General features: G+C 39.1%; 1 protein-coding gene across 5 annotated transcripts in view; it reads right to left on the bottom strand.

Annotated features, from left to right (window-relative positions):
- The window catches only part of MYO16 (myosin XVI), a 387,593-nt gene that overhangs the window by 254,479 nt on the left and 107,115 nt on the right, over positions 1 to 25,999 (bottom strand). For all 5 annotated transcript variants that reach the window (XM_040536892.1, XM_040536877.1, XM_040536885.1 and 2 more), the window contains 2 exons: positions 15,389 to 15,459; positions 11,296 to 11,439 (listed from right to left, as the gene is read on the bottom strand). In XM_040536892.1, the coding sequence (XP_040392826.1) occupies positions 11,296 to 11,439; positions 15,389 to 15,459 (215 nt within the window). The remainder of the gene's footprint in view (positions 1 to 11,295; positions 11,440 to 15,388; positions 15,460 to 25,999) is intronic.

The raw sequence follows: 25,999 nt of genomic DNA, 5'->3' as shown, positions 1-25,999 counted from the left end.
TACTCACAGCTTTTATATAAAAAAACTTCCATTTAAAGCTTTTTACAACTGCCAGATATTGATAACTGTCTCTAGAAACCGAGAAGAATCATTTTCTTTTAGGCCATGTTATACTTTAAACTGGTATCCACAGTTCCACCCCCAACTCTACTGCTCATTGTGCCTTCATTATGGTTCCCTCTTCTATTGCCACAAAGGAGAAATAATATTGAGCACGACTGAGTGGGAGGGCAGAATTACTTTCTTTTGAGGAAGCAATTGTTTATTCTGCTTTAATTGTTTCTGAAGCTATGAAAGATAAAAATCTTTCATTAAGTTCTAAAGCTAACGACATTGTCATCATTCGTCTCTGCTTGCTAAAACAGTCTGATGCAGCTGCAAAGAACAAGGGCAAAATAACTATGCAACTGCTCTCTGATTACATGCCTTGAGATACATGCCATACCAACTGCACGGGAATGAGGAAAAGAGAGTTGCAGTCCATAGACTTCCTTCCTACTCCCACCAGTAACTTTTTTCCTGTATTTTTTTTTTCCAGTAGACCCATATCTGATTTGGCAAGAGCTACATATAAAAGGGCTTTTAAATTAAAAGCAAAAGAAAGCATCCTACAGAACATATTAAAAAGTCTATCAAGAAAGTCAGGGTTAAAAAAGGAAAGGATGAAATAACCAATAAATTGCATACATTAAGAGGCAATCAAATTTAAAACATTCATCTAGGACTACTAGTATGGGAGTCGGATTTGAGTAATTGAATATACTCATTTTTTATTCTGTCAGCCAAAGTGTGGCAGCAGTGGTGGAAGACATTTAAACAAGTTTCCAAAAGCCCCTTACAAAAACAGAATCCTATCAGAATCCTATCTAACCTGACACGATGAACAGTGTCAGGGCAGTTCACAGCACTTTGATAGATGTCATTCAAGTATATCCATAAAAATATTCAGAGGATGATGTCCTGCCATCTTCAATAGCCCACTGCACTTAGCGTGCTGGGCTTTGGGATGAGAGCTGTGAAATTTTACATAGTACTTACTTTACTGTATGTTTTGTAAGAACTGAATTGTTCAAGTGGCCGAGTTTGAACTTGTATAATCACATTCTGTTTAATGGCACATCCTCTGTAGCTTCTTCTGTATTCTTTCCTTTATGCACGATATAATGATCCTTTTGTAGAATCATTAAGTTTCAATATAGAGAAAGCTAAATTTCCATAATAGGTTTATTCTACTGATTGCCTAAATTGCACTGAAAATCCAAATAGCTCTTCAGAACTCTGACAAGTGAGAAGATTAAGAAATAAAATCAACAATTTACAAGTTACACATTTAAATTCCTTCTTATCACATTAAGATGAGGACAAACAAGCGAGTGTGGAGAATCTTATCTTTCCCAGATAACTTCATATTCCTTTGCAGGCCACAAGAATACAGACACAGCTCTGCTGTTCCCACAGATAGAGATTTTTGCTTAGCACCACTTTGAAGGACAATAAAAACACCTTCCATCCACCTCTAATAAACAACATCATTAGATGTTTCCATGCATGGCCTGTACGGCATAGCACACCTCAAGCACAAGCCGAGGAAGCAGAAACCACTATCTTCCCTTGCAGGGCCTTAAATACTGCCTTTCTAGTACGTTGGCTCCTTATGATGAGATGGAAACTGTGAAATCCACCTTCCATCCCACCTCTTCCCTAATAAGCTCCACACTCCACATACTCTATTGTTTGTTTTGTTTTCTGGTGGCCTAGAAGACCCAGCACCACCTGGGAACACCATCTGTGCACCAAAATACTTCTCAGAATCTCTGGCAGCAATCTGAGAGCCCATGGAAATGAGGACAAAGGAAAACAACTTACTAGATAACACAGAGATGCTAAAAAACACAATGAAGAACTTGAAGGAGTATGTCACAGACCTACAGTTTGAGCAATAGGCTAGGCTAGAAAAAGCCAAAGCAGGAACAGACACAGCTAAAAAGTATAACAGAGAGCTACGTAGCTTATTAAAAATAAATTAATTAATTCAAGTCTCTAGTTGAAATCACAGTACAGAGTCTAGTCACACTTTTCACATTTTACCAGTTTTACCAGCATTAATATTTTGGCTAAAATGTGTTACACCGTATGGTTTACTCTCATGGCATAAAGAATTTTGAAGAGGTGGATCAGCAAATTCAGATGACATCATAACTACTGAGTAATGCTTTCAAATGACTGCATAAACTGGATAGCATTATACAGTTCAAATACCCCAACACTGTTCATCAACTGTTAGTGACTGTAAACTTAATAAACGATTCAAGTATAACTCCCTTTTTCATGCTGCTGAGCATAGATTTTCCTAAGTTCTTGAGAAAGAGAGACAGACAAAAATATTCAGCCTCGATTTTTTTTTTATAAGCTGCACTTGCAGCCTTCTGTGCCTGAATTGAATTTTGTGTTTCAGCTCTAGGTTCCAAAAAGTACGTGAAGAAAGACATTTAATTGGTTGGTGGACAGCACTTGGATTTGCTTTTCCTAGCAATGTCTGTAAAAAGAATATATTAAGAATGTATTTCTACTCCCCGATTTTCCTTTATCTATATGTAAAAATTCCGCAGGATGTAGTATTGCTTTCTGCCATTCTAGTTAATTAACTGCCATGTTTATTACAGTAATGCCTTCAGGTCAAAGAAAGAATAAATCTCCACTGTGCAAAGCACTGTACAAACACTAGAATACTGTCTTCACCTTCCTAGTGTCATTTGACAAGATCTGCATTACAGAGGGTGAAAAATATTACATTCATGTTGCCCACTAAAAGGTGACTCCCAAAGATAGCAAAATAAATTACACTATAAAAATGAATTCTCACCTGCTCTGTTTTTTGTTTGTTTGTTTGTTTTGTTTTGTTTTTGGTTTGGTTTGTTTGTTTGTTTGTTTTCTGCTGCTCTTAACTTTAGGTCAGTCAATGTAAAACAATTCCATGACTATTTAGGAGTGGGGAAGAGAGAAAGGAAAAGACGCTCTCCACAAATAGAAATAATACCAAAGATGTACTGAAAAAAAAAAGTCATAACTACCATTGTTCTGTGTGAGTCCAACAGTACAGCTAAATGATGAATTATCTGTGACATGCTCTGAAATTAAAATGTAGCAGTAAGTCATAAAGATACTTACAGTTCATAACACAGTCATACTTTGTCTCAAGAAAAGGAACTAAACATACTGTGAACCTTTTAATAAGGACCTAAACACCATGTTTCAAAAGCAGAGAGAAAAGAGTGGGTCAGGATCCAAATAAATAAATCATGGAATTGCACAGGCATAAATCAGAATTTGATCCATTATATTTTTTCATTTAATTTTCAAATGCTTTCTGGCAGGGAATACAGTGGAGGAAGTGGGGCAGCTGAACAGCTTGACCTCCTTTGCCTTTTTAATGATCCAGGGCTGATTCTTAGAGCATTCATTCTTAGAGCATTCTTAAATTCATAATAATTAAAAACACTGTCAAGGCTGAAGAAAAATGAAGAGGAAAAGAAAAAAAAACAGTTTTACAAAGTGATATTTTTATTTTTATACCCTACTGTTTGAGTACCTAAGGTTAATGTACTGAATTGCAGCAGTATTAATGCTACTATAGAAGGTGGAAATTTGAATAGTACACAAATGAAGTTTTAACTGCTTTTAAGTGTCAAAGAAATATGTGGAGCTAGAAAGTATGTAATGTGGAGGAATAATTACACTGCAAGCAAGGGGTATCAGTGTAAATTAAAGAGAGTTTATAATCTTTGGAAAAGAGGGGGGGCCACTCAGGAGGACTATAAGGATGTTGCGAGGCTGTGCAGGGACAAAATTAGAAAGGCCAAAGCTCATCTGGAGCTCAATCTGGCTACTGCTGTTAAAGGTAACAAAAAATGTTTTTATAAATACATCAACACAAAAAGGAGGACTAAGGAGAATCTCCATCCTTTACTGGATGCGGGGGGAAACTTAGTTACAAGGGATGAGGAAAAGGCTGAGGTGCTTAATGCCTTCTTTGCCTCAGTCTTTAGCAGCAAAACCACTTGTTCTCTGGATACCCAGTACCCTGAGCTGGTGGAAGGGGATGGGGAGCAGGATGTGGCCCTCACTATCCACGAGGAAATGGTTGGTGACCTGCTGCAGCACTTGGATGTACGCAAGTCGATGGGGCCGGATGGGATCCACCCGAGGGTACTGAGAGAACTGGTGGAGGAGCTGGCCAAGCTGCTTTCCATCATTTATCGGCAGTCCTGGCTATCAGGGGAGGTCCCAGTCGACTGGCGGCTAGCAAACATGACGCCCATCTACAGGAAGGGCCAGAGGGTAGACCCGGGGAACTATAGGCCTGTTAGTTTGACCTCAGTGCCAGGGAAGCTCATGGAGCAGATTATCTTGAGTGTCACCACGCGGCACTTACAGGGCAACCAGGCGATCAGGCCCACTCAGCATGGGTTTATGAAGGGCAGGTCCTGCTTGACGAACCAGATCTCCTTCTATGACAAAGTAACACGCTTAGTGGATGAGGGAAAGGCTGTGGATGTGGTCTACCTTGATTTCAGTAAGGCTTTTGACACCGTTTCCCACAACATTCTCCTCAAGAAACTGGCTGCTCATGGCTTGGACTGGCGTACGCTTCGTTGGGTTAAAAACTGGCTGGATAGCCGGGCCCAAAGAGTTGTGGTGAATGGAGTCAAATCCAGTTGGAGGCCGCTCACTAGTGGAGTCCCCCAGGGCTCAGTACTAGGGCCAGTCCTCTTTAATATCTTTATTGATGATCTGGATGAGGGGATTGAGTGCACCCTCAGTAAGTTTGCAGACGACACCAAGTTAGGTGCGTGTGTCCATCTGCTCGAGGGTAGGAAGGCTCTGCAGAAGGATCTGGATAGGCTGGACCGATGGGCTGAGGCCAACTGTATGAAGTTCAACAAGGCCAAGTGCTGGGTCCTGCACCTGGGGCGTAACAACCCCGAGCAGCGCTACAGGCTGGGAGATGAGTGGTTGGAAAGCTGCCTGGCAGAGAAGGACCTGAGAGTACTGGTTGATAGTTGGCTGAATATGAGCCAGCAGTGTGCTCAGGTGGCCAAGAAGGCCAACAGCATCCTGGCTTGCATAAGAAGCAGCGTGGCCAGCAGGTCTAGGGAGGTGATTGTCCCCCTGCACTCGGCTCTGGTGAGGCCGCACCTCGAGTACTGTGTTCAGTTTTGAGCCCCTTGCTACAAGAAGGACATGGAGGTGCTCGAGAGAGTCCAGAGAAGGGCGACGAAGCTGGTGAGGGGTCTGGAGAACAAGTCTTATGAGGAGCGGCTGAGGGAGCTGGGATTGTTCAGCCTGGAGAAGAGGAGGCTCAGGGGTGACCTTATCACACTCCACAGGTACCTTAAAGGAGGCTGTAGAGAGGTAGGGGTTGGTCTATTCTCCCACGTGCCTGGTGACAGGACAAGGGGGAATGGGCTAAAGTTGCGCCAGGGGAGGTTTAGGTTGGATATTAGGAAGAACTTCTTTACTGAAAGGGTTGTTAGGCATTGGAATGGGCTGCCCAGGGAAGTGGTTGAGTCACCATCCCTGGAGGTCTTTAAGAGACGTTTAGAGGTTGAGCTTAGTGATATGGTTTAGTGGAGGACTTGTTAGTGTTAGGTCAGAGGTTGGACTCGGTGATCTTGGAGGTCTCTTCAAACCTAGACGATTCTGTGATTCTGTGAAATTTAGAGCCATTTACAGAGTGGACTAAATACTTTCCTCCATCTAGCAATGCATGCACACTATCAAAGTACCAGTGTCTAGACATTCTGTAACTCAGGTAGCATTTTCAATGGGACGAAGCTCTTTGAATATTAAATTGCAAATCTTAGCTAGTATTTCAATTCAATACAAAAACTGGTACCAAAAATTAATGCAAAACAGAACGTTGCAATGCATCCAGAGATGATGGAAAAGGAACGCACCCCAACCGGACAGAACTGCTGTCAGCATGTCCCAACCTGAGCATTCAAAAGGCAGCATGGCAAGACAGAGCAGACGCTTCTAATACCGTCTGGTTGCTTTTCATGCTCTTTTGGAGACTTCATTTGAGCACAAATGTACATAAACCTATGCATCTTTGTTCTTAAATGGAAGTCCCTTCAGCACTTTCCTCAACCTGCTAGAGAAGCCTCCTGCATTACAACATCCACAGAAACAGTCCCCTACCCCAAGGGAAACCCCCAACACTGATGCTGCCAGGCGAGGATCGATGAATCTGACCTTTATCACCTCATTTGCATGTATGGCAACCAGACCTCTGCGGATTACCTTTGATCCTTGTGTGCTAGCAGCTGCCCCGGGGCAAGTTCTTCAGTGGCTGACTATTTAGCAGACTGGGATATATTTCCTGGCTGAACTGCCCAGTGTCCTCCCTTGCTGACAGCTACAAAATGGAGAAGACATAAATACGTTCCCCAGAAAGCTAAACCACCTTGGGTAAAAAGTTGGAAAGGAAGAAAATCACTTCAAGCATTTCATCTGTATGTATTCCCCAAACTGCCCACAATCCCAGTAGGCATCCAGTAGGAAGTGACAGCAGATGAACACATTACAAACACCTACAACCCCTCCTAGCTTTCAGGGAAAGACATTTCAGCTAAGGAGCTTTGTCTTTGGACAGAAACAGTGAGTTACCACAGCTAAACTGATGAATGATAGGTCACTATCTTGGCTGAGCCAGGGAACATGAAGACCACCAAAAGTGGGATATAATCATTAAATGGGTATGCTTAATTAAGTCTTCCCCCATGGCCTTCTGGGATCTATATATATACCCTATGTTCCTTTTTTTTTTTTCTATTTTCCCTTCAGGGGACATTTTGAAACCCTCAGTGAGGAAACCTCCACTGGTCACTATGACAGTTTGGCAGGAATCAGAATTTGCAGAGGTCTCCGTTTAAGGACCATGCTGTTATATTTTAGTTCACATCTTTAAAACAGATAATATAGCATTGTCCAGGTTATAAAGTCAATCCAGAAGAAATATTTATCTGAAAGTAATTCATGAGGGCACATGAAGTGTTATTTATTCTTCCAGCTAAAATTTGTGGCATAATAGAAGCTGCCTGTGGCTCATATTAGCATTATCCAGGCTCATGCTACACATTAGACATGGCCCATGAAACACTGCAACCTCAAGGCAAAGTAATTTCTAATATCAAATGCTCACACAAAGACAGTTCAGGGTTGTGAAAAATACTTCCCTCCAACCTCAATTTCCATTTTCACTTTGTCAAATATTATTAAAGACAGCATTAATGTCACGGTTCAAAAACTACTGCTTACCTAAGAATAATTCTCTTTCTCTGCCATAGTACTCCATTTATTATTCCCACCCCTGAACAAAGAGTATAAAGTTATTATTTACATGGTCAAGGAAATTTTGCCTTAGAAAGTGCTGTCCACCTAGAATGTGGGCAAATTCATTAGCAGTTATTGCAAATAATACAGACAATTCCAACCATAAATGTAAAAATCCATATGGATGTAACCCGGCTTATTGAAACCTTAAGATATAAGATGTCCTATTTATTCCAAGTTATCAGAAGATATTTTGAACCTTCAGAAGACAGCTTGTAATAAACAGGGACTAAATCAAACAACATTCAAATGATGGAGGCTGAAAAATAATTTGGATATAACCCTCTATAGAAATACTTAATTGTTTTTTATTAGATTAGGCTTGCAAAAAACAGGCAGGGGAAGTTTTTAGATGCATCCAGCATAACTCTAACTGATCCCGTTAATGTCAACAACAGCATAGCATTCGGTATTTCTGAAAATTCCCCATATAGCAATACATAAGTTGTTATGGACAAGCTTCTCCATTCTAATCTGCTTATACGTTTAGGAGTACACACAGAATTTAAGGTTATACAGGCTTCAAAAGTATGTACATAGAACAGATCAACGCAATACAAGAGATAAAATATCAACTTGTGGAAATTGCATTTCTCATTTGCCAAGAGCAGTTACAATGTTTAGAATGGGCTATTTCTACCAAGCCTATTTGACAGCTGTAGTTAGGTAAGCAATACAATTTTAAGCATTAAGAGCAGAAAAACAGATTTATACTTGATACTTTGTACATTTACTGCACCTAATTACAGTTGTATTAGAAAAGCTGAGAAAGTGGACATTCCAAAGAGACCCAGCTATGACAAAAGCTGTATCTCTACTACTGAATGACATGCACCTGAGAAAACTCCAGGCATTGAAGCCAACTGGAAGGGGACAGACTATGTTTAGACCAATAAAGTCTCTCAGCCTGTCTGCATCATGACTGCTGGATACAAACTGGACCCTGGGACTTTCCAGCTTCAAAACTGTGCTGGGGAGTTGTTTGGAAGGAAGCTAAATGGGCACATGCCAAATTCATACCAGAGGCCATTCTAACATTTTACTAGTACAGATGATCATGGTCCAGGAATGCTCCTGGATACCTCTCAGTTTTCTAGAGCAGGTGCAGCCTCAGAGGCCATCAGAATCCTAAGAGACTACCAGAGAAGATCTGGTGCAGATCAATGCTAAAACCAAATTTACAGATTGGAAAAAGCAAGCACAGAACAGTGTAAAAGTAATTCCAGGTTCAAAGCAAAGGTTTTGGTGAAGCCCAGGTGATTTTGGTGAAGCCAAAAGGTCAGGTAGTAGCTACAATACTTTTTTTTCAGATATATGGCATTACATTAAAGTTAGCAGTCATTAACTCAAAATCATATTAATATAATTCACTATGCTGAAGTAAGTCAGAAGATTATCCTCTCTACTACTGAAGACTACTTAAGACTGTTTACTTGTTATGGTACTCTAATTGAATAGTACACTCATATATTCCACTAAGTCTAACTACACATGATGGCTTTGACTTATGAGATTCTGAATCCAAGAGTCTTATGTTATTAAAAAACACACCAAACAAACAAACAAACCAAAAAAAACCACAGTTTTTCATGGAAGTTGTCAGAGCACTTTAAAAACACAACACATGTTCATGTGGGACACAACATTTTTTTTTGCGGAAGAATCTTTCCATTCAGAAATTCTTTCCAATTTGGTGTGATTGAACAAGAGTCTGTAAAGGAAAACCTTCAAGGGTTACCTGTTCTGATTTCAAATAAAGGTCGAAACTTGGGAATTCTGAACTGAGATGAAAGGAGGGAAGGCATTACTAATTCTGAACTGAATACAAGATATTGTTTTTCATTTATTTGCTAATTTTGTACAGGATATGACTTACCGTGCTCTTTAAAATGAAGCATAAGTGCTAGAAGGAAGAAAATCTGTATTTCAGAAAGAAATCAAATGTAGCCAAGACAGCCTGAAACAATAGCTCTAAGGTGTAAATTACCAGATTAATCTCAGTGATTGCTACTTCACATACTGATTATAGAATAACAGAATCATTTAGGCTGGAAAAGTTCTTTAAGATCATCAAGTCTAACCATCCACCTAACACTACAAGTCCACTGCTAAACCATGTCCCTAAGCACCACATCCATGTGTCTCTTAAATACTTCCAGGGATGGAGGGATGGAGACTCCACCACCTCCCTGGGATGCCTGTTCCAATGCCTAACCACCCTTTCAATGCAGAAATTCTTCCCAACATCCAATCTAAACCTCCCTGGGAGCAACTTGAGGCCACTGCCTCAAGTCCTATCACTTGCCATCTAAGAAAGACCAAGACCCTCCTCGCTGCAGCTTCCTTTCAGGTAGTTGTAGAGAGCAATGAGGTCTCTCCTCAACCTCCTCTTCTCTAGACTAAACAACTCTAGTTCCCTCAGTTATTCCTCATATGTCTTGTTTTCTAGTCCTTTCACCAGTTTTGTTGCTCTTCTCTGAATGTATTCCAGCACCTCGATTTCCTTCTTTGTGGCAAAGAGGACCAAAAATTTCCTGAACTGCACTGCCAGCAGGCCAAGGCACCGGTGAATGCTCAGAACTGGTGAGGTACTGATTGCAGACTTCCCAGTACATGAAAGTCGTGGACATACTGGAGTTAGTCCTGCAAAAGGTCACAAAGATGATGAAGGGACTGGAGCATCTGTCACACAAGGAGAGGCTGAGGGAACTGGGACTCTCCAGCCTTGAGAAGAGAAGACTCGGGGATATTATCAATATGTATAAACACTTGAGGGAGGGGTAGAGAAGACGGAGCCAGTGGATTCTCAGTGGTGCTCAGCAAAAGGACAGGAGGTAATAGGCATGAACCAAAATACAGGAAATTCTGTTTAAACCTAAGAAAAAAATGCATTTTTTTGTTTTGTTTTGTTTTTTTTCTGTGCAGGTGGTCAAACACAGGAGTGAGTTGCCTAGATTGGTGTCTTACTGGACATGGTCCTGGGCAAGCTGCTGTAGCTGGCCTTCCTTTGAGCAGGAGGGTTGGACTAGACAATCGCCCAAAGTGATTCCATGAAAGCTATTACCAAGTATACAGTCTTTCAAAAACATTTCTCATTTAACTGTACCTGTAACATTGAAATACCATTATGAGTATACTAAGAAATGCTGATCTAATTGCAGTGACCTATTAAGAACTTACAAATTTTAAAATGATGCAGATAGGTTAGAAAACTCTAAGTCAGACTGTGAATTGTTTCTGCATTGCTGTTTTAAAAGACAATATAAAATGAACCAGGACAAACAGCTGCATTAATATCCTGAAGTCAAACTAAAGGCTGCAATCCTAGGAATAGAAGCACAACAAGAACAAAGCTGTTTTTTACAAAGGCTGAATGTCATATCTATTACTACATTGGGTATACTCTGCTTCAAAAAGTCAAAGTTGTTTAGATAAATACGAAATTGGCCTCTTTTTGACCATGTCCACAAACACTTCTTTATGAATACTGAGTGTAATTGAGTGAATATTTGCTTTTAAGAAGGAGTTTTTGATAAGATTGTCTGCCAACTCAACCCTTAACAGAAAGTGACAAGGAGAAGAGAAAAGAAATCATCTGAATATCCCATTTGGGACTGAGTGCTTATCAGAGATATAAGCTCCTGACTAGAGGGAGGAGATAGGGGAGACTTGACATGACATTCATAATGAATTTTTGTTAAAGACCTGAAAATATAGGCCTTGCTATACACCACCTAAAAACCCTGAGCACCAAAATAATGTCAAGAACACAACACATACAATATATGCTTTCACTGATATGATTAGTAACATACTGCATTCACACAGCAGTTTCAGACTGCATGGTGTTATATTCTGTTTCCTCTTCAAGCACACAATGCATTAGATTGCTTTACTTACTAGCAGCAGCAGCAGGACAATATCTGGATTATCACATGCACAGGCTACATGCATTGATGTCCAAAAATCCTCATCTTGATGATTTACATTTACTCCTCTGTCAATTAGAATTTCTGCAGCAAAGGCATTATCGTAGCGAGCACACTAGAAGAAAGAAGAACAGATTAGAGATGGTGTTTCACGGAGCATACAACTGAATTTATTACATACTTTTTTTTTCTCCATTTGACATTTAAATTTAGCGGGCGACACACAGTTAAACTGCTGTGCTTGTAGGGGACAACAGCTGATGAATCTATAGAAATAGTTCTGTGGAGACAACAAGTTCCATGTGTATGATTCAAAGAATCCCTTATTCCCTGTGAAAAAGCGTTAAATAAAATCTGCTGAAAGCTACAGAGAAGATGAGATTCCCTTTCAGTTCAGTACTGTCATTCCAAATCAGTGCACAGGCACTGAACGAACACATTGTGAGTGGTAGCGTGTAAGTATATGCACACCCACACACGCATATGTCCACAGATACACGAACTCCTGCCTTTTATGCAGTTTGTAGCAGCAACACATGCCTCTCTGTACCCACTCCTATCTCCAATCCACTAACTATAGCAATTCCTGTTCAAGTCTCTCTGACAGACACATACGCTGAACACTATGAGTGTGTTTGGGGGCTGTGTGAGTATGTCTATGTGTGCAGGCGTGTGTGTTTGTACACTTTGTTTCATTTTGAGGATGGAGATCACCATTTTTAGCAGAGAAGAATAAATTGGCATAGCCACTGTTTTGAGCTTACTGCTCTCGTCACACCTCTGACCCCACGTGCTTGTGGATAATACTTTAAAGGACAACCAGAGCACCTAAGTTAACGTCCTCAGTCTGGCTTGCATATAATCTCAGTAACTCTTTAAGTAGGGATTCTCTCTCCTTCACCACTGGAAAGAGGCTACAGAGAGCCTAAGTTTCTATATTAGGTACTTAGACGTTTTGAATACCAACTTTAATAACTATGCGTCATCCAATATTTAAGGCTGTGTAATATTTTCCTGTTCTGGAAACCACACATATGATAAGAGCACAAATATAGTGAAATTTGCAGATCATATGCAAGGGAGGGTGAAATAATCATGCTGTTATGTCTGTAACTCATGGGGAACCACACCAAGGCATCCCGTTTGCTCATCTGTATTAATCTGGCATGAAAGCCAGGACACTGGAGGAAAAGGGGAAGATGGAAATGTGCCCAGCTGGATTCCATTGTGAAGTCAAGACATAGCTGAGATACTCAGATGAACATGGGAATTGCATATACTACTGGGTTCATAAATATAAACATAATGTAGATACTTTGGAAGATGAAAATTAAACTCTAGGAGGCTAACAACCAGTCCTGCATTAATTGATTTTCACACATATTGACAAATTATAAGCAGAAATTAAATTCTGAAGTAATATATTTCCTTTGGCTTGTAACTTAACTCTACAAACAGATAGTTTTGTTTCATTGCATCAAGATCATTCATTGTATCAGCATTATAACTTAAATTGAGTTGTTCAATGTTCAACTTTTAACAAGTCAGTGATAAGACATTTTTATAATACAGATCAACATAATCTCATACCAATCACATTTTCAAGGCACTGTTAAGCAAAAAAAAAAAAAAAAAGAGAGCTTTTGTACAAAGCAAATCTCAGACATCTCTGAGCCATTTTGTGTATTATTAATAGATATAGAGCCTTTTGTACAGAGCCTTATGTTGCCAGTTTTAAAACAGCCTTAGATTTGTAGCAGCAATATAATTACTGCTGCTCCTCAATTCTTGTTTAATGGCAGTTGTGAAGCAATTGGGCAATCTCCATCAAAGTTCCAGAAGAAAACTGGCACTCATATACTTTGTTTCTGGCGTGGGTTGGGCAATTGCCTGTGTGAACTGATATACCATTACTGGGCTTCCCACTGAATGCAACTCAAGCAAGTACTAACTTTTTTGGTACTTCTCCTCTCACGGATTCTAATGAAAGTTCACTGAAGACCTTTGAAGATCCCATGGCCTACCTGAGATTCAAGCATATTGGAATACTGCCTACAGAGATAGCAACAGAATCCTTAGGAATCAGAATCCAATTTTTTTTTAGAAACATATCACATTCTGGAAGATAAGACAAGTGGAAGGAAAAAAAGGAATTATATCATGAATCAGTTTTTAAGTGAAACATGCAGATAAATATATTTTCCATTCACTCTGGAGTAAAAGCTTTTGTCCTATGACTTGAAAGATCAGGCTCCCCTTTAGAGAAGGTAATTTACACAGAAATATAGTGATAAAACTGGTACATATAATGGATCTGAGTGAGGTTCAAAAATATAATAAAGATGTACGCCCAATTACTATTTTGAGTTCTCATGGAAAAGTAAAATTAACTTATCTATTTTCCTGTATCATAACTCTCCCCTCCTACCTGTACTGTTCCCAAATCAGGGTCAAAACCAGGTTTCACTGACATCAGGTTTGCACGTGTCTCTAATAGTACTGTCATTTTCCTGTAAATGAATTCTGAGCACTTATAAGTAACACTGACTAAACTGGGGCAGCAGGTTACACACAGATCTCTATTGCACTTTTCTTGCTGCAGGAAGCTTTCCGTCCTTTTGAAGCATGTGTGCCTGTGAAGCAGCAGGCACCAGTGGAGAGATACTGAGTGTGCCAGTGTTACAGGGTGTGATGCAGATGATCAAGAAACCTGACAAGTCACAGTTCACTAAAATCTGCAGTTAAAAAGTGCGTAGCAGTTGAACTAGACAAAGCAACCTAAAATCCCTAAAGGATGGATCTTTCCTTCATTCTAAAATGTCAACAGGACACGTCACATCAGCTACACTGAAGATATGGGTTGTCTCCTGGGGCTTTCAAAACAAGATAAGATTTAGGATGTCTCAGTTTTGGGAATCCTAAAGATAACATCCCACATGAGCTGCATTTTTAGAGTGCGATTGAGAACCTTTTGCAGAAGGCAAATAGCTGAAAGACAGAAAAGAGAACTTCAGTTGTCTCTGTTCCACCTCATTATTGCACCATCCCCTAATCTATGCCTCTGTTTCCCAAAATCTCTGTAAGCAGCACAGCCACAGAAGATGAAGAGCACAGATTCATTACACAAGGAAAATGCTACATCTTGCAAGAGTATGGCTGCAGGTGTGCTGTACTCCAGTAACATTACAGGATCTGCTTTCATCAAGAAAATGTTCTATTTTGTGTACATACTATGAGAAACTTAATCCAATGGATCTAAAATGAAACACTCTGCCAGCAGGCTTTTAACTAGACTCCTTTTTATGCCCTTGTATTTCTGAAGTCAAATTTATTTCAGCAGCATTGTGGAACAAAGTTGGATTCAAATATCTTAAAATAGTTTCACATTGAGAAGAAAGCACATCTGCAATTGAAGCACCATAGACCAAAGTAAAGCGTAATCAGACTTAGGATCCTACTTATGATAAGTTTTGACATTGGCTTCAGCAAATTTTACCCCTGCAGTCTTGTCTGTCTGGCAGTCTTTCTCCCACATGCCCTTACATCTTGCTTCTCTTTGGTTATTGTACACAGTTTTCCTTCTATCATCTTCTATTTGCTACATAATCCAAATGGCTAGGCAAAAAATGATAAACTAAATGCTGACAATCTGTTCAATATCTATGTGTAGAAAATTAGAGCAAGAAAATATGCACAGAAACAAAAGGAAAATGTCACATCACAGTGTTTTTCGTATAGGATCTGTGAATCTTTGAACCATATAATTCTATATTCAGAATCAAGCAGCATTTCTTTTGTTCTTATTTACTGTGCAGATAATTTATAAATAAAACGTTTAATTCTACATTGTTAGTTACCATTCCTATGACATGATCCATCCTTTCATAAGCAATTTGAAAATGACCACTTATTTCACAGGCATAGCTGGATGCCATCATAATGACTGTGGGGGACAGTGTAGATAAAACATTGCTAAGCCTTTCTTGTTAATATGCCCAATCTGCTACTCAGTATCCCACCATATTTATCCACAGTTACTAACACTAATCTTCCATCACTCTTACCAGATGGAGCAGGGAGCCTCCCGAGGAAACAAGCATGTGAGGGTCAGCACCATCCTTCAATAGTCGTAACACTGAAATACCAAAGAAAAGAGGAACAAGAATTAATGCAGAAATAGAGCCAATTCTGAGCTGTTAATAGCCTGATTCTTCATCATCTTCATTAACAGATTTAATAATATATGCAAACCTCTGAGATAACATTTGCAAAACTATCATGTCAGCATTTCCCATCTCATATATTTTAACGACTAGGCCTGGAAGCAAAGGACCTTTGATAACAATGTTAAATATGAACAGTATCAAGGACTTCTCAAGAGGACAGAGGAGCATGTTAGTTCTATACATAGGAGAGGGGAGGGGCAAGACCCTCTCTCAAGGTCAAAATCACCTTGGGAGCAAAATCAGTCAACTGGTTTTATTTGACTTTGCAGAGTTCCCATGAGACCTGCTGGCTTTTTCAGTAAATAATTGAAAATAGCGTTCATAACTTATATCACTCAAAATTAATCATCATACCGTAGCTAAATGATCTGCACTCAATTTAACCTTTACAGTGCATTGTCAGATCACCGACACAGCATAATTCTTAAAATGATATTCAGAGCCTAACTTCTCTCCCATTTACATGTATCAGTCTCCCTTTTGAAATGAAAACAGGCTTATAAATGCAAGCAAAAAAAAAACAAAAAAACAACCCTGCATGTTGATGCTCACTCAAGTGTGAAAATTCCGCACTTTTTCCTAATAGTCTTTACTGCCTGTATAACCTTTTCACTTGGAATTAAAGCATTGACTAACTCATGCTATTAGTGCTCATTCCTGGAGCAGGATGGTGCTGTGACACTGCCAGACATTATCAGAGGAACTCACCCCCGCACTGCAACACTTCCTTCACTAAACTCGTATGAAAAGCCCTTTTAAAAGGCCTCCATCTAGGAGAGTAACTGCCAATAATGTTCGCTGTAGAGAAACACAGTTCATTCTGCCCCATCATCTGGAAATCCTGTTTTAAATTCCTTTTTAAAAATCCTGGATGGAGTTGTGCCAAGGCTTGCAAAGCACTCTGAAGTTCTGAGTACCCCAGAACTCTGAGCTACTGAAACCTCTGACCATCACCTGGTCTCAAGGTTGTCCTAACTTCTGTCAAGAGAATAATGTGCACCACCTCTTCCTTATCCATGCATTTTTGTGTGTGTGTTTTCTTTCTCTGGAGAATGCCTTCTAACTCCATTTTCGCTGTACATTTAAATTTCTTACTGCATTCAAACATTCACCTGACCTATTTGAAAGGGGTCATTTGTCTTTTCAGATATTGTCAATTTTCATAAGCAATGTCTTCTGAAACGGATGAATTATTTTTGATCAGGTGTCCTAGAAATATTCTGGACAAGAAAGAAAAATTGTCTAAATGGTTGTAAGCCTGTAAAATTGAAGTGAAAACAGACGAGGGAAGACTTGGCTTCATCATTACTAACTGCTTCACACATAGTAAACACAGTGGTATATTGGGCAAATATTTATACTAGCTATACAAATCCATTTAATCATCTGCTCATGTTTAAACTTTGAAAATCAAACATCAATCCAAACCACTGTACAAATTCACACTTTATGAATACCTCCGTGGTATCTATATCACCTCACCCAAGTTTTCATTTCAGTTAATTTATATGACTCTGAAAGACTTTATGTTCTGGCAAATGCCACTTTGAAAGCTAACTACAATTAGAAGCCACCGTTGTCTCCAGCTTGCCCATTAAAAGTAGAAGTGGAACAGTAAGTAACCTAGAATAAATGAACTGTACAACAACTGCCAAGAGAGATGAAAAGCACCAAAGCAGAGAGGGAGGGTGGAGAAATACTTACAAATTTTCACAACCTCGAGAAAAATGGATGAATGACAAAAAGCAATGGATTTTTCTGCTCTCAGACACAGAAATTCAATACTAAAGTACACAATTGTCCTCATCCAGACAGAGTCCATTAAAAATAATCTTCAAAACTAAGTTCCTTCCTTCTTTTACTTAAATTGCTGACCACATAAGGAGATGCTTCTTCTACCTCAGGATGAGTGAAGACCTTCTCTGGAATCCTCCCTCCTTAAATAGGTGTGCAACTATATCATCTTCAGGAGTCAATATTTTCAGTGTTTGTGTGTTATTAACATTTCTTTAGCAAGCCAGAAAACACAAATTCCATATCAAAAAGCATTTCTTAAGGCTCCAAAAGTAATTTCATTCTGCCAATCTGATCAGGATTTCATCTGAACAAATTAATACTCAAAGTCATTCTCCTTCCTCCGTCCCTCCTTTTCAGCAGGGAAAAGATAAATTCCACCCATTTCAGTTTCTTAGCCACTTAATAGCAGTGATTTTGTGTAGCATTCTTTCTTATGGACTCTGTGTGTAGGTTAGAAATGTGAACTATGGCTTGGTTCCACCCACAGAGACATGGAAATTAAGGCAGATAGTCCTCAAAGGTGTGATTTGCAGAAATTATTAAAATATTAATTATTAAACTACTAAAGTATTAAACTACTACTGAGTCTCAAGGAGACTTCAACTGATGACTTCAGTGGGAGTGCATCATTCACTGAAAATAGCATTTATAAGGTGTAGTCTCATGGAGGGAAGGTGTGGTCTCAACTGCATTGACAGCTCTTCCCACCTATGGAGCTACATACTCATCTGCACCAGAAAGTCTTTTAAGTCTTTTTTTTTTTTTTTTTTTTTTTGAGCACATCAGCACACGTACAGAGCATACAAATGCATAAATCAGGTGGAGGCAGAGAAAGCACACTGCATTTTGGTGGCAGCACACTCTTCTATTGGCTAAGGGTGATAACAAAACTATATTTTTTGTCTGTGTTTTCACAAGATGTGATGAGCTGAATAAAGAGACAACCAAGAGGCCTTGTTCCTTTCCCCCATTCACAAAAAGACGTACACATCATTTACCTCTGCCTACGTCTGCCTCTGGGAACTGGCTCAAAAGGCAGAAAATGATTCCAGCAAAAATAAAGTTCAAAATTTCTTGTTGGGTCATTGAGATTAAATCACTCATTAAAAGTTTTAGGAGCACCAAAAATGTTTTTTGGGTAGGTCTCTCTGAGCAAATACAGAGGATGAAGACCTTTCCTGTTTGGCAGGAGCAGGGCACACAAGAAGGTCAGAGGATTGGGAAATTGCATCTCTAAAAATATTCCACAAGAATTTCATCCATCTGGAGCCTAAAATGGTAACCAAGTTACACAAAAACAATTCAGCTACCTGTGTATAAAAAAATATGGACAATTTATTGATTCTCTTCCCTCCATAAACCCACCAAAGACTTGGTTCTTGTAGAACATCTTCTTCCGTGCAAAAGGAAATAAAACCTTTCCAGACCTACTCAGCAATACCTTGCTGTTGAAACCAAGAAATGACAGATGATTTCTAGATCTGAAATTGAAATTCATAACAATTAATGTCTTTGTTTTGCTTTCCCTCCCAGAACAATAAATAAAAAGATTATATCACAAAGAATCGATACATAAACTGCAAGCGTGAAGTAGAATATTACATAATTATGACCACAAACAAATGATCAAGTCATATAAAAAAAATCAGTGTAAGTGGATAAAAGCTCTGTTCTCAGTTTTCTTTGTCTGACTTATTTTCCCGCAATATTAAATGTAGTTTAATCAGTGCTTTAGGAAATTCACATCACAAAGACTACAAGGGCAGGATATGCAAACTCTTCTTTCAACTGGGCAAGAGTTTTTGTTCTGAATCAGGATTATGTGCTACATTCCTCTGCATATAATGCAAGTAAAAAACATTCCTCTTTCCTTGAATACACCCCCCCACCCTGCAAAACACCATAAAAAAGCAAATAAAGAAAAGATCACAAACAAAATTCCCCTCCCCATCATGTAATTCACTTAGGTCATTCACTGAAGACTTTACTAGCCAACAGGAAAATCTTCACTTTATGTTCAATTTTTCCTTTTGATAGAACTACTCTACTTACTACTAGTAAGTTTTGATAAATTGCTCTAATGAGGTCAAAAAGACACAGAGACATGCACACAACTAAGTTCCAGAAATGCTGTATCTCTCTTAATTAGTGCAGTTTTAAGGTAGCTTCCACAGGATTTCTTTTAAAACTTGTTCAATATATAATCTTTCATGGAAGAGAAGTCCCCAGAAAAGACGAGGAGACTGAAAATGGGCATTAACGCAGAAAGCTGACATTTACTTGAAAAAAAATAAAATGAGAGTAAAATTTTCAGTAAACTCTCAAGTACTTCCTTTGTATGTCTAAGGAGGTCCATCCATTCCTCCAACATTTTTCGTATTTGATATGCAGAATTAGCAGCTAGTTGGAGTAGAACTAATACAATCTTTCACAAACCATACTATCTCATAAAGCACTTTAGAAAGCATTGAAGTGATAAAGTCAGTCTCTCGGTGGTAAAAAAAAAAAAAAAAAAAAAAAAAGATTACAGTTAGGGTAGCTTTTTACATATGCTTTATGCTACCACTGTAACTGGATGGCTCCAATGAACTGAACAGCTTTCCGCAATTCATTGACTGAATTACAACTTACTGTGTAGCCCTATAGTCCAGTAAAGACAGCATTACCATGCCTGTTACCAGCCACAGGCCTTTTAACTAGCTTTGCATATGGGACTTGTGCTGTAAGGCTTACTTTGTCTGGGCTTGGCTTGGCTTGTTTGGAGAGTTCTAGCTTTTTGAGCTGTTACAGCAATTGGCTAATGACCAGTGACAACTACTCGATGTTTTAGTTTTGTTTAACTTTGAAGAACTGTGCCATGCAGGGTGTAGTGTTAATAATTTTGATATATATGAGCATAATTAGTACTTATGGGTGTGCTGTGTCTAATAGCACCTAGCTGTTCTACCATGTAGAACCATCTGTGACCTTACGTGCTAGAGACTAAGGAATACAGGTCTGAAGTGACAGCAGAGCCTTGCAGATGATTTCAGAGACCCCAAGGCTATCAACAGCTCACCAGTGGTCACCTACTGATGGTAATGCAAACTTCAGAGTGAGGCAAACCCAGTTTTAGTTGTAACAGAAAAGACAAAAAAGAAATGTCCAACATATGTAAAACTTATAATTGGCTTTTTGCTGTGTATTGCTATATATTCAATAGAGTACCAGTAGATATTTCTAACAGTTGTTCCTCTGGGAGTAGCAGCTAGCTATTGTGACCTTTGTTAACATTTATTTCTGTTCTCTTCAGTTTAGCAGGGATTACTCTAGCTGGAAGGCTTTACTTGTTCATTATGTGAGGAATTGTGGCTTAGTTTAGAAGTCTAAGACCATGCTGTTGCTCAAATGGATTATTCTACTCTCCTCCTGCCGTAGGCTGCATGTTTCTGCCACTTCCCTTGTGCTGGCACAAGATAAAGATTAGTTTTCAACTAGACCAACTATCTGGGGATGTGGCACTGGGCAATGGCTACGAACAGGCAGAATGGCACAGCCATCACTTTCAGCTGAAAGCAGTTCTGGCATATGCTGACCATGAACCTGTGTAACTGGACAACAGAAGTGATGCTGAACCAAGAAGAATAGAATACTTCTATTGTCAGTTACGGAAGGGCCATATATTGCCCTTTACTCACTCCATAATCAGACTGCTCGTCCAATACTTGCATCTTAAACTCTGTACGCCACATTCACGCCTCTGTAGCACACCTCTCTCATTCCAGTCACACTGTATTTTCAGCTTGTACCAAAGGTAGCTTTGAGAAACCTGTTGGATGACTCAGCTGCATAAGAGATTAACTGATGAACACCAATCTCTGGTATGTTATTCTTAATCAGAACAACAAATGAAATCAAGCAAGATGTCATCATTTTTAAATGATTGTAGTCTTGCATTCAACAACACTTCCTTTTCCTATCATAAGGTTAAAATAAAATTTTAAAATTTAAGAACAATTATTTGTAGATTTAATCATTCTTGTAATTTGGCTAGTTTGCCAGACAAACACATTTATAGTAGCAATACTTTTACTACGTAACTAGTGAGACAGCTAATGCTTTCAAAGCAAGCCCTACCCATTGGGATACAGCACTTACTCAGAGAAGTCATGCCCTTAATGTCCTTTTCAAACCACTGATTCATAAGCTTACTGCTTTTTCACCCTTAAAATATTTCCAGCAATCCCCAGCAACATCTGTCAAAATTGTTCAAACCTCATCTTACTTCTCATTTCCTAAAGAACCCTTGGAACTCAATTCCCACCTTTGCTACGTGAAAACAGATCATAAAGGAAACATGCACACCATTTGGACAACTAAGCGTTACACCATTCACAGAATGCAGAAATGAAGGGAGGAAAAAGACATTTTCCACAGTGGCTGAATTTGAGAACCTTAGGCTTATCCAAACTATATCTTCCTCTGTTTAAACACAACATTGATGTGGGACTGAGGCTTCCATCCTCCCTGGCAGGCTCTTTGTAATTTATAATTTTTTTCAGGCAGATGGGAATCTGATTACCATGGCCCCAAAACAATGGGACCATTGATTCTTTGTTGAACTTAAAAGCATGATGTGAATTGTCAGGCTGATCCAAGAGCTCCATTCAACAGACCATTATCTTTAAAAGAAAGAAACCAAAACACCAATGAAAGACTGACAAAAGTAGTCCTACATCCTCAGATGACCTCTCTCCCAGCTTTAATGTTAGGCCCATATCAAAACACGTCAGTTTTTTCCCATGCTCTGTTACTGGAGAAATCAATCAGCCCCCAAGCTTGGGTGCAGTTCAGCACCTCAGTCAGTACACTGCGGGATTGAACTGTAAGCAGCAGAGGTAAGCACGTGACAAGACAGCTCCCTTCCTTTCTGCACCATTATTCCACCAGGACTTGTACCCTCAACTACTATATGTCCATGCCTAGGCGTCCAGCAATGCTAACAGCTTCCTACTAACACAAGTCACTCTGGAGGTCAAGGACACATCCCTCCTGTTATCTGAGGTACCTTGAACTGGAAAACCACATAAAAATAATAGTTTTGTTTCTGGGCCCCCCAGACACCAAGTCAAATTCAAATGAGATCCACGAGGAGTTCCCTCAGTGGGACAGATATTTCTGTTGCGATAGACATAGCCAGAATAATTCATCTTTACCATTATTTAATAACTGCTAACTTGAAAACTTCAGACAAACTCCCCCTCTTTCATTTCATTTTATATATGCGAAATTTAATGCAGTTTGTGCCTCCACTGGAAAATATTAAGGACAGAAATCAAATAGCATAAAAAATGCTAGTGGGTGCTCAAGCACAGTAATACAAATTAATCTCCTAGGGCAGCAGTCAAATATGACATGCCGTGAGTTAAGTGGTGGAATGGCAGGCGAAGCATCTCTTCTGAAAAGACAGATATTCACGTGGAAAAGCAGTGTGGACTCTAAGATCATTTCAGAGGAACAAGATTTAAAAACAAGTGGGTCGCATTACCTAACATCTACATCTGATTTCTTGTCTCTCTCATTTCCCTTTTTTTGTAAGATATTTACTCTTAAAGTCCTGTTTTCTTTCTTCTTTTCTTTTTTCTTCACAATATTCAACTCCTTCCTACTTCATAGTTACACTTTCAAATTCAAAAATTCAAATACATCATTTACTTGCAAGAACTTGTGCAGACAATATCTATGTTTATGCCCACAATGAGAAGGAAAAACAGTGACCGAAGTAATTTAGAGAAGATTGGAAATAACCATTCAGTTGCATAGCCCAAAGATCCTTTTCAAGGGGCACACGCTGAAGCTCTATGCAATGGAGGTCATCCCTTGTTTTGCCTCTATTTTTGAATTAACTCTTCCAGAGCTAGAGCTCTGAAAAGGTCACAAGGGGAAAACTGCTGTGGTAAGGTCTCACTTGTTTATAAAGCTGTGATTTTACCTCAGTGTAACTAAAACTTCGGTATACATTACAGAGCTGTTGCTAAAATGATTCACATCACCTCACAAAATAACACATGCTTAGCTAAAAATATTGCTTCTGTCATCATAGCTGATAGCACAGCAGGGGTTTTGCCAGCATAGCTATTTCCCAGGTCAAAACAGCTGTGTCATCAAAAGCTGGTAGCGCAGACCCGAACAAGTTCTGAATCTCTGTTAGTGAGTTAAAATTACAATAAAAACAAAGCTTTTTTTTTCTTTTTTTTTTTAATAATTCATAAGGTGAAATTAACCTTAGGGGAAAGTAGTTGATCACATAGTAAACTTAAATAAGACTCTTTACAAAGATTTCACCTCAGACTAGCTATTGTGAGTTAGGTATTTCAATGTAAAATAAATAAAGAATTTAATATGTTAGCACTTCCTATCTCCTGCATTCTATATACATATTTTATCTATGTCCCACATATGGGTTTTCCTCCTGAGAAAGGTGACTAAAAAAAACAGCAAGAACACTGTCAACATGCTAAAGTCAGTTATTACAAACGCTTCCACCCTACTGGATGTACCCGAGAAATACCTGTCAATTTGAAAGCTTATAAAAGTACTGGTGTAATTTTTAGACTAACTCTTCTCCTACAGAGACACCCAACTGTACACTCGAATGTTTGTAGACTTGAATAAAAGTTTCAGATCCTTACAGTATTTTACTAAATATGTTAAATTTATTTCAGACTTTTCAAGTTTCCAATTATATGTTCATTAAAAGGAAAATGTTAAAACACACATCAGCAAAATAACTTTTTCTGTGGGAAGTAGCTTTGAAAACCATTGTCATTGTATGCTTTTCCCTAATGTAACAGTGAAAGTTGAAGAATTTGCATACAACACAAATTTTCTGCTGAATAAACTGTATGCTGCTGCTGTTTCACCCATCATTTATGTTGATCCTACACCAGCATTATTTAATTGGCATAAATCAAATTACCCCTGACCTGCATTCCATATGAAGTGAGACTCAGTCCCTCTTTTAACTCTCATAGCATGCAGAGCAAGTTCGTGCCAGCTGGTTTAGAAGCAGTGTAAGCAAGTCATTACGATTCCTATTAGAGATCTTCAAGGATAACAGTCTATTATCCTGCTTAGCAGCTGCTAAATGGTGCTAATTACCAGCTGTGGACCACTGGCTGTTAGATTCTGTATGTGTATAGTGGAATTACCAGGGTGTGCACAAGGAAGCAAAGTTAAACCAGAACAAACTTTGGACATTAGCAAGCTATACATTAATCAAAAATAGTCACATGTGTGGCATGTGAACAACCAACTATGATGGAAATGCTGGGTTCCAGGAATATCTCGCCACTTGACATACTTTTCTTAGGCACCCCTTGTCCCAGGATAGAGCCTGTGACAGCATACGTCATCGAAATGAGAGTTGCTTCACTTTTGTTGGTCTTTCCATTAATGTCCTCCTGCCTCTGACCCTGTGTAGCAGTGGGGCATGTCCCTCTGCCATGAGCTGGAAGGAGGGCTTAAGCTAGCTGAAGGCTAACCTTAGGAAAGGTGGTTTCCAGCTGGTTTAGCTCCCTGAACTGGCTTACATCAAGATGAGTGTAAAGGAAGGAACACAAAAGGACAGGACAGAACCAGAGGACAGAAAGGAGAGAAACCTGTGATAACCTCAATTTTAGCTTAATTTTATTCAGTTAGAAACATACTTTGCAAGTGTCACTTAGTATCACCTGTGAAGCCAGTAAATAGCTAACTCTGTTTTGTGTGAAAGAGATAAAAATATGCACTTTGAGGAAAGGGCAAGATGACCCAGGTCTTGTAGCTGTCTCCAAGTTAATCATGAAAAATTATTAACTGAGGAACTGCTAATCAGGAAGACCATTGTGTTGACATTCTCAAGGGAAAGATGCTCGTGAATATGTCAGTAATCAATGCAATGTGAATAGTTTCCTGAAGAACAAAGATTAGAAGTATTATAATGCTATCCTCATGATAATAGTAAAAAATCATGCCCCTAGGTTGGGAGATCCTGGCCCAACAAGGGACCCTTCCTCTCTGATGATGAGCAGAGTGATTGTGTCATGTCAGCAGTGTGCTAACTAGGTAATCAATTGGAGGTGAAGGGATTATGTGAACATGTAAATGTATTGATAAGGGATTGTATAAAGAGTAGTGTGGAAGGTCCTAAAGGTACCAGTTTTATGGGAAACCACCTGGTACCCAGACTTGCGCAATTCTGAAATAAACAATATCTCGACCTAGCAGGTGGATTGTCTTATTGCACACCGGGTAATGAATCCAAACTCTTTATCGGACTACATATATATCCGTAGGCTACTCTCAAAGCTATGTCACAGTGCCTTCAAGATGCCTGCATATTCCATTTCCTTTCTTTGCATCTGCACATCAGCTGTGACAACAGGGAGGTCAATCAGTTCAGACACTTGACACCGAACATTACTGTTGATTTGGGGGGATGGTTCATTCTCTCTTGGATCAATTTGCTGAACTGGCTTCCTCTGCAGCCACACAATTGCTAGCTGATACAGAGAGCATGCAGCTAGAACTCTTGTAAGAATGGGATCAAAAAATATGAATGAAAATTTCTGAATCAGAAATATAAACACATAGCATTGGCATAACATAGAGGTATACCAGCATAAGCAAACA

The sequence above is a fragment of the Cygnus olor genome, chromosome 1, assembly GCF_009769625.2.
Source record: "Cygnus olor isolate bCygOlo1 chromosome 1, bCygOlo1.pri.v2, whole genome shotgun sequence".
In the NCBI taxonomy this organism is placed as follows: Eukaryota; Metazoa; Chordata; class Aves; order Anseriformes; family Anatidae; genus Cygnus; species Cygnus olor.
Note: the sequence above shows the minus strand (reverse complement) of the source record. Positions and strands in the feature narration are given on the sequence as shown.